Source organism: Taudactylus pleione, unplaced genomic scaffold (genome assembly GCF_031769625.1).
Source record: "Taudactylus pleione unplaced genomic scaffold, aTauple2 ptg000095l, whole genome shotgun sequence".
Taxonomy (NCBI): domain Eukaryota; kingdom Metazoa; phylum Chordata; class Amphibia; order Anura; family Myobatrachidae; genus Taudactylus; species Taudactylus pleione.
In genome coordinates, this window is record NW_028284497.1 from 28,245,594 (window position 1) to 28,264,546 (window position 18,953).

The window sequence follows — 18,953 nt, forward strand, 5'->3', positions numbered from 1 at the left end:
TTCTTTGGCACGGACTGAAATGGCTAGCTGGTACTCCACTGGGACCAAAGGTAGATAGATATCTACCCTTATTCACAAATACAGATCTCAAGGTTTTGTAGTCTAATAGTCAATGGGCAAGAAGTGATTAAGAAGCCAGACCTTTGACTAGATATACCCATAAACAAAACTCAAAAGTTAGGGGTCAGCAGAACTTGGTAAAGCAAAAAGACAAATGGTGTGCCATATCTATTGCTGTGCAATTAACTGAGGAACAAAAGAACACTTTGTGCAATTGACAGGTTTATACAGGAGATTTAAAGTAACAGCTCAATTATTGAATCTATACTCGCTGTGGAACCCATCATGATCAGTAAATTTGTGCCAGTTTGGTCAGAAGCAGCCAAATTGGTCAACACAACCTGCACTTAGCAACAGGGTGTATTGCTATTAAGTTGCTACGCAGAGTAGGAGGCACGCTAGAGGAAGATTTGGGTGATATCTGACTTACTTTATCATGTACTCTGAAATCCCTTTTACTGCTGGGAATGTGATTTTCTAAGGATTTTAAGTGGTCAAGTGAGCTGTGTCACGTGACTGGCCTGGGTGGTAGGACATAGGGGGCAGGGACAGTGAATAGAAACATATGCAGCATGGAGAAAAAATGCTACAAGTGAGACAAGGTAGAGAGAAAAAGTGGCAGAGAGTAAATAAAGTAGCAAAACTATTTTCTTTAACTAAATACTACGGTTATTCCTAAAACGTGTCATCATAGTGCATCTTGAGGCCAGGCTTGGAAAGTAACTGGGGACAAAAGCAATCAGTCACTGTTGTACTTCTAGACACCATAGATATTTTCTGATTTTGTAATTCAGGAATATCTTGGTATATGACCTGCACTGTGTATTTTTCAGTAGAGATAGTCATATTTTGTCTAAACGTCCAAAAAAAATTGCCAAAACTTGTTTTGCTTGTCACACCGCATAGAATTTTTAACAATTTTACATGCTAACTTTGAATTCTGACACAATCTGTGAATTTAATCTGTTTGAAGCAAAAGAAACGTTAATACTTCAAAATGTTGTGTTACTGCCACTTTAGCTCAAACAGGGAACATTATATCGTTTATATTAATATTGTTTTAAGTATGACCTTGTGATTTGAAGTCGAACCTTAATGTCAAACACAGCAGTCAAATCCAATTAGAGGCCTGCAAACTGGCCAAATTCAAATAAACTGGTTCAAATAACTGAACAACTCTTCACTCAATATTTTATCCACAGAGGATTTGGGCCTCTGACTGTACAATATATGAGGTGCGCCGATAAATATCCAGCTGTGAAAAGTTTGTTTTACAAGTGTAGGACACATGTTTTCAGCACTGTGATAGAGAAATTCAGTATGGAAATATGATAAATTTGCTTGCACTCAAATGCTGCATTGTATTCACTTTACTTATATTTTCCCAAGTAAAACTATTAGAAAACATGGGAAAGTTCTATAACTGTACCATATATGGTCTCGAAAGACAGAAAAATATCAAACGACACAATTAATTTCTAAATAGCAGATTATGTATGATTTAATAGTATTAGGCTTCATAAACCAGATATTTGTCCATGAGCTACATAACTAGGTTTGATCCTCTTATCTTTAAGCCTCCAATAAATGATACACATACTCAAAGACTGAGAAATGTACGAGAAAATAAAACTTGGCAGCTGAATTAAATAGCTATCTGCCTGCTGAAAATGAGCCTGCAAAATGCATTTAAAATATCTTAAAATACATTAAACATTTTTATTTAGTGTTTTGTTCTGCCCAATCTACTAATAATTTAAGGGAAGTTAATAACTCAGAGCCACAACATTTACCTTAATTTTCAACATAATTTGATAATAGACTTTTACATGACCAATTTCAGGATAGTCCCTTTATTACATGCTACATAGCAAAATATTGACCGTTTAAACCTTCAGTAACTTAAGATAAATTAGTCAGGACTTTCATTACAAAGCAAAATGAATTATAATTGTATTTCAATGTGAGTCATAACTTTAAAAAGGAAGTATTTATTATTGTTAATTCCTTATTATCTTTAGCCATGTAACCATGCCAGCTTACACATGAAAATTGAACGAAGTAGAGGGCAATCACCATTTCCAGCAATACATCAAAAATCCAGTAGTTACATACCACCAGTGTTAGGAAAAAGTCTGACATTTCAGTCCCTTTGTGGACCTTTGTCAAGGCTAATAAAACCTCACAAGATAGCACATTTGTGCCACCATCTTTGAAGAAAGGTTGAAACAATTATCTGAACAAAAATGGCTTCCGTTGTTTGTGACAACAAATGTAATTAAAGGGTGATAATATATTAAAATACTCTACAAGTGTCCTTTTAGAATATATACATACACACAGATGATAGATAGATAAAGTCACACAAACAAAAAAGGTGACACTCCCCATAAGGAATGATAAGGAGTGACAACAAATATTCCAGGTGCCAAGTTTTTACTAACAGATGATAAAATTAAGTTTATAAAAAAAAGTGTAGAAAAAAGCACCCTTCAGGTGAATCAGATGGTAAAATATGATGTACTCGAAATATCCATATATGACAAACAAATCTGCATATCAAAGAATAACAAAAAAGTTATGCTCACCTGACAACTTATATTTTTGTTTCCTGCAAACGAATGAGCATCGATTGGCCAGTGCTCACATATGGTGAATAAACATAAAAAAAAAAAAGTGTATATATATATATATATATATATATATATATATATATATATATATATATATAAATTCACCCAGGGCCATAATTAGTGGTGTGTGCTGCCACTAGCGTTACTTCAAATCAGCCCAGATTGTCTCACCCTGCAGCCTGTGGAGCTGCCCAGAGCGTCCTTATGCAGTGCTCTACTTACCGGAGACAGTGGACCCTCCCCCAAGGCATGACATTGTGATATCACGGGTGTAGAGGGCAGGGTCGGCACAGGGTGGCATAAAGCCCTATTGTGGCACTGATGTCACCAATGGAAAAATTAAGTGCATACAGTAAAAACTCAAAAAGGAGTGTATTCAAAAAGGCATAGTATCAGAACAATTCTTTTAAATTGCCTATCAATGGGATCTTTAATTGCCACCAGGGTCTTGAGTGGAAATATTTATTTTATCAATTAGGCAAGCTTCACATGTATCTTAAAATAAGGAGACAAAATCAGAGTGTATCATGTTCAAATTTAAAACTGTGTAATAAATGTAATAAAATATGGATACAAGAAAAGGATATAAAAAGGACTTATCGGATAACCACTTCTGGAAGCTCAAACCCGAGTCAAGAGCATGGTGGACCAGTAGGTAAATTGATCAAATAGTAGTGTCCAGATAGCAAAGCAGCACCCCAATGCATTTCATCCAATTAGGATTTCATCAGGGGGACAAAAACACCAGACAGATACATACATACTTACACTCACACACTACTGGGCTATATTAAACACACACAATCCATGAAACGAGATGAGAAGAGTTATGATCAACAGGATAAATCTTACTTTATTGCTTTGTATAACCATATGGAATAAAAAGTATATGCAGTAACTACATACATGGAGCAAAGACCTATGCACTGACCCTTAAGTGTTATAAAATATAGGTTGTAATTGATACTTATCGGTTTCTACCAACCAGGTCCCAGCAGCAGTGCAGATTCTTGTCAGGGACTTATCTTGGGCAGTCAATCAGAGGTGGTGTGGTGACACCCGATGCGGCACTCAATGGCCCCTTGTGCATTCCCAAAAAAGGCATGGCCATTTTGGAGGCATGACTGTGTCATACCCCCATCCTCGTCACTCTGGGTGCTTGTCCAGAAGCCCCAGCCTCCCTGAGTACAGTGTCATCCATCACCCTACTACTGCTCTATTTGGTGACACCAAAATAGCAGAACAGCTCTGCTATTTTGATGTCACTCCTTCGGATGGTGTCACCTGGTGTGGCTCGCACCCCAGTAGTGACGCCATTGAGTGTATTCCAGGACCAGAATCTGAAAAGGTATCAGCCAGTTCACCAGTCAGTGACAGAACTGTTCTTACGTAAACTGGTGGGAGAATGGGGAGAATGCAAGGGGCAGTGTGCGCTTAGGCACGCACGTGGATACATATATATATATTATATATATATATATATAAAAGAAGCCTGTACTCACTGCAACATAAGTTCATAGACGGGGTGCATCCTCAGTATGGCAAAAAAAGTACTTTCTTTGCTTACTAAATATAAATTTGAAAAAAGGCACTAACCAATTTCATCCAAGAAGTAGAGTTTTTATTTACATACCGCCAGTGTTTCAAATTCAGACTGCAGTCCAACGTTTCAGTCCCAACATGGACCTATGCCAAGGTTACACAGCACAACAATTGGATAATTTTAAAGCTAATAGACTTCAAAGTAACAACAAAAACAAAAAATCCTGCTTATTTGGAAAACTGAGCTCTGCAAATAACAGATCCCTTATCACTATAAGTTTTTGCAATAGCAGTGCCAGTAGAAAGAAGATATAAAAAATATATGGTCCCCGAGCCATAGGTGAAGCCTCTAATTTTTGGATATAACCTTCCTGAAGCAGTTTGGCAAGTGCTACAGGGTGTTATATTACCACCCACTCCAAAACGGAGGATGGTTATCTGGTTGAATACAATTAAGCGCTGAGACCGTAGTCAGACACACCCAAACAAGTGTAAAATCAAGAAATATAAAGTGAAGCTTTGACTATTGCAAAATCATTACATTGAGTCATTTTTGTTTATCAGTCTGGCTAATGACACAGGCGGCAGAACTGAAAGAAAGACATGGTTGTCTCTGTAGTTATATCACCAAAATATGTTACATAACAATGGGGCACTGTTTCAAATACTTGGCTTACATAACAACTGACTATAAAATAATAAATACAACTAAAGTAAAACAGTACATAATATTGCTTTTTTTTTTTAAACAATTAGAGACCAGTGACATACAATGACAGGACACTGAACTGGGATGGACTAGAAACACCCCTTAAAATAAAGTATTGTAAGAAATAACAGCATTGTGATTTCAGTTAAATAAAAACTTCTTGGACATAGATGAAAACATAAATATATCATTTCAAGTTCTCCAATGAATTGATCTTTCAAACTAAAATAAGACATACAATAAGCAGTTGAACTGTTATTTATTAGAAGGCTAAAATGCAATACAATGGTCCGTTTCATGAAAAGAACAACTTTCTTTCAAATACCATTTTTTGTATGGCTTTATGAGTGCTTATAAATTACAGCTGTGAAATACAATGCCACCGTTTTATAGTGCAGCTCTCTTTTTATAGGCGGACTACAGGAACAATGAGACATTTGTGTGGATGGCTCTATTCCACCCACACTATTGTTTAAATCGCAGTCTGGTATACAGCATACACTGCCCTCCAGCAGGCTACGAATATATACAGATTAATATGAGAAAACTGCTAGTATATCCTGACTATCCTATCATCTATACATTATCTTCAATAGATAACAAAAAAAACCTAATATAGAATAATACAATAACTACAATATATTACTGCAATGTAGTTTTCCTGAAGAGCAGACCCCTATAAACGAAAATAAATATTATGTACAACATGTGCCTGGAGGGGGGGGGGGGGGAGGAGGGGGGGCACCTTAACATTTTTGTTAATAAAACCACACAACTGAAACATGAATAAAACTGACTGACAGTGGTATATCTCTGCCCTCTGTAAGGCCACTAAGCACAACATAACACGTTAAAGTGTTAATACTGGAAACCGTTCCTCTCTACCATAAACTTTTCAATAAATCCAATTTTTTATACTTATTACATATAGGACAATATTTACAGGAAGAGCATTCCAGGCATGTGAAGTATTTGAACACATCTTACAACTGTGATTAAAATGTACCCTGTTTTTTTAAGCAATGCATGTCCTTTTCCTAAATGCACAGTGCCACTTATTCTTGTTACAGTATATGATAATTCAACTGGCAGTACCTGCCTTATTCTGTATGTATGGACTGATTTAGTCACATGGTAAAACTATTGTTATTCTGTATCTATGGGCAACCCATTCATATTTTCTTCTGCATTCCTGTTCTGTATGTATGGAAAACTGCACAGTATGACTTCACTTGCTTCATATCCTGAAATTCTCAGAATCCATTAGTACATTCAAAAATGTAATAATGTATTTAAGGTTAGCATATATTTAGCATTATGTCCAGTAACATATAGTCATGAGTATTCTACACGACACGCATAGCAAAAGAAAGAAGCTCCTGGAAACTGTGTTCAAAATCCCAGGTCCGACCCAGGCTAATGAACACGGTTTCAACTAGTGTCACAGCTGCTCAGACCTTTCATACAGCACCCAGGACCATGGTTATTCTTGCGTTCTCCCCATTCATGCTGCACCCATGTTTGCCCTGCATGTCACTTCCTTGAGGCCGGCCTCTGCCTCCACAGCCAATTAGCAGCTTTTAAACTTAAACTGGGTCGAATTACCTGGGTCCCCCCTTTCAGACTGCATTGTATCCGGGTCGACCATTTCATACCAAGCCAGGACCTGGGTTGCCCCAGCCTCGGCAATATCCCGGGTCAGAAGCTTGGTGTGAAAGCTGAACTATTAAATGTGTTGATAGTACTAGAAAGGTCTTACTAGGTGCAGGATTGTGAAATTAGCACACATTAAGAGAACAATATATTGTGCCATTTCTGTTTAGCAGATACTGTTTATTATATGAGTTAGGACTAGAGACTGGGTGAATCAGACACAATCTCAATAGCAGCATGGTGTAAGACTTCCTGCACAACGCGTTCTTGCATCAACTTCTTTCCACACCAGGAAACTACTGATAGGTTCACAATGAATTGTGAGAATTGCGTGTGTGACCAGAAATTTCCTTTTAGCATGCCTTGGCTGTCGCCCTAAAAAACATATTAGGTCTGGCTCTCTCACCTTCTCACACTGATCCTTCTGAATCCTGTAGTCCAAATTAATTGTGAAGAAGAAAACAATACAACTCTATACTGCTCTTAACACTTATTTTTGTAACTCAAACCATTTGCATATATGCAGATAGTCTTGGAGGCTTGTACTGCTGCCTGTGGTGTGTAATCCTGTTCTGGGTTTGCATACACAGATTGTGCTACTCTTAATGATCTCTTTATACTTACTTCCAGGACTGAATGATCAGAGGAACAAATGATTATACACCTTTATACTGTTTTTTTTTCCACCACGTGAGCATGTTGCCCGCCCACCCTAAACCTGTGCTGGATTTCTTATAGCAGTTGCGAAACATCCAGAGGTTAAACAGCAATGGCTGGGGGACATACCTGAAGCCCAGTAAACTTACTTTATCAATTAAAGAATTAGTGTGCATACTGAAATTACCATAAACTAAATAAATACAATTAAAACAGGCCTATTGCAGACTAACGTCTGTAAAAAAAAAATATTAAAACAAAACTTTATTAGTGCAGTGGAAAACAGCGAAAACAAGACTCCACACAGTCAATAGACTGATTAAAACTAAAGCTATACAGTCATTACCTTAACAATAACTATTTAATAAACATTACACTTGTATAACTACATGAACAGAAAGATTTCTCCGCTCATTAAAGCCTATATATAATAAAGTGTACTAGTACTGTGAATAAGTGCTTTTAACTACTGACAAACAACGGTGTACGAAGAACTGAATTTCAGTATATTAACATTAAAGAAAGGTGGATATATATTTTCAATATAACACTGAAGACTCTTTTTTTATCACTTTTAAAATCTCAGTGTACAGACAGCACTTTAAAATGGATTTGGGGAGATGGAAGGGGTTAGGTAGGGTAAAAGGCCTGTCTGTCATTTCTAGCCACTGCATAGCAAACAATGTTATCTTCCCTTTGGAAAAAGTCTGTGGAGTCCTTGATATCACCTTGACTGATAAGATGAAAGCTGGAGATATGCCCTTTGGAAAGATCATAGCGTTTTATTCTTTGGGGAAATATACATACTTTATTGACAGTTAAGACAGATCTTTTCTTTGTTTCCAGGACTGAAAATAAAAGATTTGAATGGTCAGTTTGTTTTGTAGTTAATGAAAGAGAAGTGACTTGTAAGCCCTACATTACTGGCCTGACACGCCAGAATGGGATCTGTCCTGCTCTATTCCTCACTTCCCAGCCGTGCTTCTCCCTGTTATAGAACTGACATTTCACTGGTATTCAGCCACGATTAAAATACATTCTAATTACTATATATAGTGAAGTATGTTTGCATACTAATTAAAAATAACAGTCTGGTAACTGTAAATGTGTATAAACAATGTCAAAAAGGCTGGAATAAAATGAGACAAATCTCTATTGCCCTATAAGGATATTTTGATGCTCAGAACAGTTCTCAACTGTGCCATATTTGTTCTTCCACCCTTTTTAAGTATTAGAGGATATGAAAAGCCATGAAATAGAAAAACTTCTGCTGAAAGGGAGTGAAAATACCTAGTTACGTAAATAAACACATTCCTGTGTGTCCACGTCAGCGCACCATTACGGCAGTGTTGTATGCAGCACAAGGCTCAGGGAGTGAGAACCAGACTGTAATGCAGCTCAGCACTTTTCTAGTAAAGCAGCCTGTGCGCAGGTCTGTCCTTATACAAAATGCTCCCTCAAATTCCATTAATCAACTTGTCTGCTAATCTGGCAGTGTGGAGGTATCACTCACATAGGTGACATGGGACCAGCACACGCATGGAGCGCTGTCTTACCGCCTGGTGCAGCAAGTGGTAACTCATTTACACTGCATTACCTCTGTATGTGCCACTAACTGCAAAAGATTGCAAAATTCCGCCTTCCACACTAACTCCAACCTATTAAGAGCATTTCAAGGTGAACACCCACTTCAGGGTCTTTGGAGACACCACTATAAAGTTGGCTAACTGATTCTCCGGGAAATGTGCAGGGTGAAAACAATAAACATGTTACATCAAAGTCCAACCTAAAACCATTTTAAAACTATCCCCTTCCTCCAATTTAATGTCTCAGATTTCAACCTAAAACACTGTTCAGTTTAGCTTTATTTACGGCCTAAACAAATCCAAAGAATGTGTGACTTTTGTGTGTGTAAAGCCTCTTTTTAATGGATTGAAGTACATTGCACCTACATGTGTTTTTCAGTAAAAGTAAAGCTACAAAATAAAACACAAAATAGGGACAAGACAAAGGGGCCTATGTATCAAAGCTTAATGAGAGATAAAATCGTGAGAGATAAATCACCAACCAATCAGCTTCTAACTTACATTTTATAGGCTGTTTGAAAAATGACAGTTAGGAGCTGACTAGTTAATACTTTTTCTCTCGCAATTTTATCTCTCATCAAGCTTTGATACATAGGCCCCTTAATCTTGAGGACATCAGAGATGGTGGAGAATTCGAGCCTTTTGTGCTGAAAAAAAGCAGGAAATGCACCTCCTCTCTATCCCTCTCTCTTATTGACATAATCCCTTCAATAAAATCTTAAATTGTTTATGCCCAAAATAGTGCACAGTCGGGAACGCCTTTGATCAAGCCACTTTTTACCAGAGCCTACTGCAAACGTATGCACTCCAACAGAGAGGCAGCCATCTTGGCCAAAAATCCATATGCTTCTCTGTAAAACTGTGTTCTTATGTCTGATGTCAAGTGATACCTTTAACAGAAGTGTAATCAGGTACATACTTGCAACAGTTCCGATATTCTTGAAAAGTTTGATTTTTGCCGACAGAAAGGGGTGTAGTCTCACAGAATTTGTATGGTTTGTTGGGATTCATGCATGATTTAGGTCAGTGGTTCTCAAACTCGCTCCTTAGGACCCCATACAGTTCACATTTTCTTATGGCAGGTGCACAGGTGTAATTATTACTCACTGACAAATTTAAAAAAAGGCACAGGTGGAGCTAATTATTTCACTTGTGATTCTGTGAGGAGACCTGGAAAACATGCACTGTTTGGCGTCCTGAGGACCGAGTTTCAGAACCTGTGATTTAGGTGGATCGGAGGTATAACCTATTTTTGCTTCAATTTGCAAGAATGGACTTAGGCTGCTATGTAAATATTCACTCATGCATTACAACATTATAATATATTTGTTAGTCATTGTAACTAAAAAGAAAACATACAACAGGACAACAATACTATTCATCAAGTAAAAGAAAAAAATGCGTGCAAGCTCTCCTTTTCCCAAATACCATTACAATTGCATTGGCTGCAGAACAACAAGGAAATATCTTTGAAGCAGAACCCAAAAAAGTTCTGAACAGTTTGACTGTGGGTATGTGAATTCCAAAGTAGTTCTCTAATTCCTTCTTTGCCTTATTTGTTCTTCGTTCTCAGTCATGGTTCATAACTCCTTTTAAACTATCTAGTACTTAATGGTATTTTAAACCAGCTCTTTCCATCTCTTTAAAAAACAATTCTGCTGTCTGATAAGAAAGTGACTGTATATGTTTGTTTCTGCAGCTAGGCAACGTCCTTACCTCTCTTCTCTATGTTGGGAGTACAAGTACTTACACCTTTCCCATAATATATGATGCCAATAAACTCAGAAAGAGTACAGTATATGCATCTACTACAATCATACTCCAATTACTAAAAACTATTCACAGGCATTTCTATTACAAAATAATTAGATTTACTAAAACTACAAAATTTGACTATAGTCATTTTTTTCTGGTTAAATAAAATTTCTTCAGTTAACAAGGACAATATAAAGCTTAGCAAACTTGTAAGCCAATGCCTGATTGCTCATTGAGATATCCATGACATCACTGATGCTGTGTACACAATATTTTGATGGTTAAAGAACTAAACAACAAATTAAAAACAATCATATATGAACCATTAAGATAAAATACATTGATTAGTGTTATCCTGTTAACTTCATTATAGATAGCCGAAGCTACTCCCACATCTTTAGGACAGTGCTGTGATGGGATCTGGTGCAGGGAAAAATGCTGGGACTGAGTTGCTGTGACATCACTAACCCTGCCCCTGAATTAGCCAATCCACACCGAGCATTTATGCATGTTACTTTATTCTCTTAATATGGGGCAAATGGCTGTAGGGGAGTGACACAACATGATGAATATATTTAGTTAAGTGTATACAGTCCATTAATTTCATGTATAACATTCAACTCATTATTACAGAGTGTTTACTATATATTATTGTGAAATAGTAGTTTGACATGCTGTTTAAATTTGAGCACACTTTTATTTGTAATTAATAAGGCAGCTGATCAAAACTCTGACAAAGTAATAGTCATTCTTTGCTATCTGCATCCCAGAAAACTGCTAAATATTCTCATTTAAGCATTTTATTCAATTATGAAGTTCAACTATACCTGCAAGCTAGAGAAAGATGGAAGCAGTTATTACAGGTTGACACCTTTGCTTTCAGATGGTTCAATGGGGATGTAGTCAGGATGCTGGCGGACGGGATACCGGCCGCTGATATCCCGAATAGGACCAAGATTCCGATGCCGGCATCCCATAGGTAAGTATCCGGCTTACATTCACTGTTAGCCCGGGGATGGGGAGGTTAGGTTTAGGGACCCCCATGGGGACATTAAGGTTAGATACCCCGGGGTGGGTTAGGGTTAGGCTACGGGGAGGGGGGGGTTGGCTTAGGCACCACTGAGAGGTTAGGATTAGGCACCCCCCTCCCCAGGTTAGGTTTAGGGTGCGGGAAGGGAGGGGCTAGGGTTAGGCACCCCACAGGGAAGTTAGGGGTAGGCACCATCAAGGGAGGGTTAGGGGGGGGAGGGTACTTGCCAGCCGTAGTCGGGATCTTTAACAGTCGGGCTTCCGACGTCGGTATTTGAACCAGTGGCTATTCAGCCGCAGGGATATCATACCCAATCCCATTCAATGTACACAAACTTAGTTTATTGTACACAATTATTACAATTATTGTATAAAATTACCTTCAGGCTGTGTATATGAAACATAAATGAAACAAAAATGCATTCTGTGTTTAGACTTGGGTCCCATCCCCTAGAAATCTGATTATGTTATGCAAATATTCCAAAATACGGAAAAATCTGATATTCAAAATACTACTGGTCCCAAGCAATTTGGGTATAGGAGATTCACCCTGTAATAGTAATTAGCTGTATTGTGTGCCCGGTTACTGAGAGGTGTGCAAATGTCTACAGGGCAGCAACATTTCAAAAGCACTGGCCATGACACTAGACGACATGTAAATGTTTGAGGCTACTGCTTTAAATGTAGTTTTTAGCTCATCCCTGTGTTAGCATTTGTGTCATGTAGTCCTGATTATCAGGGCTTTGTCTGAAAATCACTCTTTTTCACAGAGCAACTGTGGCTAAAAGTCTTCGCTTTGTTAAAATCCCCCACCCATTGTATACTGCAGATGGGGGCAGCCTGTCTGTTGAGAAACTACAAGTGTCAGACTACCTTTTATGCTGCAATTCTACTTGTACCTCTCAAACAGCTATAGAGCTACAGTGTGTCTCAGCCTGCTGTATTTATTTATTACCAGTTATTTTTATAGCACACACAATATTCCGCAGTGTTTTTCACATCAGTCCCTGTCCCAATGGAGCTTACAATCTAAATTACTTACCACATGTACACACACACACACACACACACACACACACACACCAGGGTTAACTTTTGTTGAGAGCCAATTAACCTACCAGTATATTTTTGGAGTGTGGGAGGAAATCAGAGTACAGGAGGAAAATCACGCAAGCACAGGGAGAATATACAAACTCCACAAAGTTAGGGCCATATTGGTAATCAAATCCATGACCTCAGTGCTGTTAAACAGTAATGCTAACCATACACTGTCTGTGCTGCCCCTGTAGAGTGTATATGGAGCCTGACAGTGGCAGTGCATTCAGCAGAGCTACAGCTAACAGTGAGCTACATTACACTGGTCTGCATGGTATACAAGTGGTTTGTACAAACCTGAATCAAGTACATTGTACTGAGCAGGACAATAATACAAGTGAAATCAACAAATTGTATAAAATAATTTAAAGGATGTTTTTTACTTTATATATGACCTGTACTAAACTGCTCCAATCACATTCCTTCCCTATAGTGTTACTGTGGTCCGTCCCAAAGTACTAAGCTGGACCCCGGCATTCACATGTAGCCGGTACTACTGGTAATCACCTTTAATGCGGTCTGGCTTTCTCAGTATAGAGAGAGCTGAAGCAGAGTTCCTAGTTAAAACACCTGGGAGGGGCATCTACCAAAGTACTAATTTTAGGAAGGGGGGAGAATTATTTAAGTGGAAAACCCCTCTAAAATATATATTTTCCACATAACATATCGTAATGTTATGCAACATAAATGTGACCAAATAATAAATGCACTTTATTTTAGATTAAGCTACTAAAGTTCACAATTTATTTTAAAACAAAGACATAAATAATATTGTATCTAAATGTCATAATAAGAGCATAGGAATGATGTACCAACTGAAAAGCAGGGTGTAAGTTGATATCATTAGTCCAGTTCAGTCCAGCAAAAGGGTTATTTTTGGTGTAAACAAACTTTGACACTACTGGTTAATTTCTAATTGTTTTGTCAGTAGGCTAATTTGAACAGTGTGTATCTGGCTTCTGTGTTGTATATTCCATCATGGAACAATGTCAAACTGTATTAGACATACAAATTAGAGTGGACTTTTTACTGAGTGCAAAAACGCATTCTCACATATAATACTGCCGGGGATTGGTAAAGGCCATTTGGTCTTACCTCTGCATCATGCTCCTGCAGGCTGTAGGTCTTCTTTAGGCATTGCAGGGTCTTAGCGAGCAATGTATTTTCCTCCAACAACAAATCCAAAAGTAAAACCAGCTGATCTGGAACAAGCTGTGAACAACAAAACGTTTTTGTTACTGAAGTTGCTAAATGCAACATAATTATTCATATAAATCATTCTCAAGTAACTGCATTAAAAGTATCTATTATTTAAAATATAAATTAATAAATAAATCAAAGTAGTCCATAAAACTAAAAGCACATAGGGAACACCTCACTGCTACATTATCACACAAAGAAGAACACTCAGTGCTATAAAAACAAGTAGCACACTGTGTAAGCAGTTTTTGTATATGAGAAAAGAACATTTTACAGTTGGCAATAGATTTTAGGTCAGTAATGCAGAAGATCTGAATGTAACAGCAGTTGCAGGTGATAAAAGTGGCTGGGTCATAACCCAGACATACACTGCACAGCATCTCGTCACTTGTGTCAAGGAGCTTGTTGTAATCCAAGGTGAAACATATCTACAAATCTTCAGCCTGGGACACAGAGGACACTGGAAACAAGTTTGGCTATACTGAAAGATTGCAGTCTTAAAGTATTCATTGAGAGAGAGGGAAAGACTCTGAGATAGAGAAAGTATAAAAAGAGAGGAGAGAGTTGAGACAGGGGATAGAGATTTAAAGAGAGAGGGGAGGAAGAGAAAGAGACTAAGGGGTATATTTACTAAAGTGAGAGTTATTAGAAGTGGAGAGGTTGCCCATAGCAACAATCAGATTATAGCTATTATCTTCTAGAAGGTGCAACTTAAATGTAAAGTATAATCAGATTGGTTGCTATGGGCAACCTCTCCACTTCTAAATACTCTCACTTTAGTAAATTTACCCCTGAGTGTGAGTGTGTATGGTTGTGTATGTGTGTGAAAGAGAGAGAGTGTATGAGATAGTTAGAATGATTCGCATGTAATCGCTTCTGCATGAAACCCCCACTAAGCAAATAACCTTCATTAACTTTGTATGCAACTACTATAGCATGGTCTAGTTCAATCACTGAAGATCTTGACAGGTCTATGTCACATCCTAGCTCATAATACTATGTCCTTTGTTGTATCTTTATATTTCTCAGAGCCAGGTGTATAAGCCCATTGTACATTACAGGTTCGCCACACAGCTTAAGGCAGCTCGTAGTGATAGCAACAATGGAAGTCTTCCAGACACCTTATATCTTTTTTCATACCACCACATATGACATGTAAATACTACAGCATTCATATTTTACTGCATACGTTTAATTTTGTAACCCATCCTCAAATTTCTTGCCTGCAGGAGTAAGAAACTTTTCGTAGAAAAAGTGGTATAGATTTCACAATAGTCAAACTCGTGTGTTACAGAGAAGGCCCAGGATATAGTCAGATTTTTTGAAGAGAATGGTAGAAATCAATCTGACAACACTGCCACATATCCAAAGGTGTTTTCCAAAATTAGATAAACTTTTTTTTTTACATGATGAGACACACTGTTTGAAAAAATTAAGGTGCTGCCAAATCAGTAGGACATATAGAAAAAAAAGACCAGAATATTTGAATAATCCTGAATATCACACACAATATCACTAAATCAAATTGTGTGACATCAGATAAAAGAATTGGTGTTAAATAACATCAAATATTTCATGTAGCCCTTTTCTATCTGCACACAACAGAAGTCGTATCCACTTAAAATCGATCCAAATTGCATGTTCCTCTTTAAGCAGAGCACAACTGCAACATGTTTAATGTCTAACATTCAACAACGTAAAATCAATTTACTCTATTCACGCATAGTTCCGCAAAAACAGTTTCCCTCACTATTGTAACATACAGAAGCCATTAACGGCTTTTAAGAAAAGTTTGAGGGAAAAAATATTTGTTCATGTTTTATGTTGTTTACAAAGTTCGTTAATAAAAAAATTAAAATAAAATTAACTTTAAAATTAAAAATCTTTTACTACTGCATGCAATTTAACAAAGAATTAGAAATATGCATTGAAAAACAAGTCATAAAACAATCCATTGCAATTAGGTCCGGATTGTAACACTTTTACGGAGTAGTCAAACACTGAACAGATTTGGATTATTACTGCAAACATGAAATCAAACACCTTTAAAATAACCTGTTGCTGCCAGAGATCGGAAAACTTTATAGATATACTGAAATACACTAATGCTGTTCAACAGGAAAAAAGAAATAATATAACATTGTATCCTACAAAAAAAAGGCTTTCTTTTAAATGGTTTAATATACAACAGTGGCATTGTAAGGAAAATAATGGACATAATCATACAGCTAGAAGCACATCTCAACTCCAACGTTTTCAAAACAAACTATGAACATAGCTCCATAAAGAAAAACAACATCGTTCTGGACAGAAAATCTGACATGACAATTATGCAAATAATTTAAACAATAAAAAGTTAAAATGTCCTCTCCTTTTGCAAAAAAACACAAACTTGTGTTTGCAAGACACGGCCCATCTGTCACGCAGTGAAAAAAAAAAAAATAAGACCACCCACAGCCTACAGCAACGATATGTCATTCTATACGTTACAGCAGGACAATTAATGCAAGGTTCCGGGTATATACACTACAAAACCGCTGATTACTGACCTTTCCACAGACATGAAATGTTACACAAGTCTGCACTTGCACATCCCCAGCACCATCACTGCCGTTAGCATTACACCCAGGAGTGGGGATCACACAAATTGCACCACAGCTGGCATGCTGAATATCCCATTTGGTTCAACCTGCACTTGAATGAGGGCAGTGAAATCCTCTTCTGAGATAGAATGTGCTGTGGACTAATGCAGCGAGCGATTGATAGTGGCGTGTTTTCTATTATTACTCCATTATCACGCTGGGATCTGTGCCTAAATGAGGCATACTTCCTCCCTGATGCCATTTCCTTTTATCCTGCCTGTAGTCTAAAAGCGGATCAATGGGAGTAATACATATGATGTCACTTCAATTTACAGACACTGCCTCCCTCTTTCTCATAGTTCAGATAGATCAATTCTTCCCAAAAATGGTTAAGAAATGCTTAGGGATCTTCATCTACCAGAAAAAGGTTCTCTGCTATATTTATCCAAGTTACTACAGCAAGCACTGTTTATACTGAATTAAAGGGGGGAAAAGGGACAAGAAGAAGAGAGGGATTTGAAAACACTGGCTCAATGTCAATGCAAACAATTCATACAACTAAGATAACCCTTTGTGCATGTCACTATGCTTCAGTACGGTGTACAGTGATGTATTTCTGTAAAGACAAACCAAAGCGTGGAAGAGAATTGATTACAGACCTACAAAACACTGGGTGAAAATAAAAGTTAAAAAGCAAAAAAAATGCACATCCAAATACATAACATATTTGTACGTATTACCAGAATGGAATTATAATCATTCAGTATTGTTTCTAATTTTTTGTTTATAAACTGCTATACTTTTTAGGGAGAGTAGCACGAAAATGTATTTTTTCAGACTCATGCTAAACTTTCGTAATGTGCTTGTTCTGGAGCTGGACGTGCACAGCACCCTCTCTGTGGCTGAATGCACTACAGTAGGCTTAATGCAACCCTCATTTTAGGCAGCAGGAGATCCTAAACTTGTCAAGTATGCATAGAAAAGATGAATACAGAACACCCACCTATATAATTACATGACATAATTTTTATTTTATTTTTTTAACTATTGAAATTACACACAAGTAGAGCAAATGTCCACATTTTTGTTTTAATTAAAAAAAAATACAAATAAAAACCAAACAAATCAAAGTTCTCATATCTCCACTGCCTGCTGCAAAACTTTTTTCCAGTTTAATTTAAAAACATTTTTGCCATTCAACTAGAGGACAAATTGGAAAAGGGTGTTGTGTTCAGTTATTATGACATAGCAATGAACTCATCAGGTGATGTGGATTTACTGAAACCTGCAAGCAGTACAAGAATTTTTCATATCGTCACACTGCTTGATGTACTTGAGATGCATAGCCTGAAAATAAAACAAACAATAAAATACTACACTGCTAAAGTAAAGCTATAACACAAAACAGCCTGTGCTTCATCCAGTTTAGAAATGTTTTGTATTATATCACTTACAACACATCCGCTATCTTTAAATATTATGCAATATTTGTAAAAACTTAAAGAAGGCTAAAATGTCAAATAATAAAATTTGTATGATGCCATATTACCACATTATACAGTTCACTTTGTTTTTCTTCTAAACACTTATTCTGCATTTATGTATACTTTTTGGAGCTGCCATACTTAAAATGAATGTAAATGCCACATTCATCATCTTATAAGCAGACAGCAAAGACTAATCTTTACTGTAATGATGTGTGTCCTTCTCCAACACTTGATTCTTTATGTGCGTCTATTCCTCATCATTATATTTCAAACGATTACACAGAATTTCTATTGCGATTTGAGGTTTACTATATTTTTTGGAATCATAGTGTAGAAGAGAGAAAATGGCATTACTTAAGGTTCAGACTTTATTATGGTTCAAATGAATATTGGTGGATTATAAAAGCACAAGAATGCCATTTCTACAGCATCACTAAAGACATGCTGCTAGATGATCTTCTAGTTGGACTCTATTATAGGATTGTACTGGGTGCTAGTGTTAATGGCCTATTATCTAGCAAGGTACCACAAATACAAAACAACAATCACATTACAGAGCATTTAGATTTAATGCAAATAAATGACCCATTAGATGTCCAACATTAACCTTTCTAAAGAAATGTCTCTGCTGACCAACAAGGCAAGTCACATGTCCTTACTTTAACCCCCTAAACCATCATTTCAAAATAGTTTGGGGAGCATTCCAGGACGTGGGGCATCTGGATAAAGACAGGAGTAAAAGCTGTAGCCTGTGGCAAGTGTCTGGGTTGGAATGTTAAGTACAGTGTATCTCCCTTAGGCTGACATCAAACTTTATTTTATGCTTCATAGAGTTTAAATACTCATTCTTCTCAATCTCAAATTATCATTGTGATTTACAAATATCAAGCATAAGTAGTCTGGAAATATGTGCGTAGATTCAAGTTATAATGCAAACCTGTCTCAGCCTGTCAATGCAAGGTTTC

General features: G+C 37.1%; 1 protein-coding gene across 3 annotated transcripts in view; it reads right to left on the reverse strand.

The window, feature by feature from the left end:
- Positions 1-18,953, reverse strand: part of AOPEP (aminopeptidase O (putative)) — a 562,421-nt gene that overhangs the window by 27,393 nt on the left and 516,075 nt on the right. For 2 of the 3 annotated variants that reach the window (XM_088470083.1, XM_088470080.1), the window contains one exon: positions 13,815-13,931. The exons of the other annotated variant lie outside the window; for it this stretch is intronic. In XM_088470083.1, the coding sequence (XP_088326209.1) occupies positions 13,815-13,931 (117 nt within the window). The remainder of the gene's footprint in view (positions 1-13,814; positions 13,932-18,953) is intronic. 3 annotated transcript variants of the gene reach the window in all.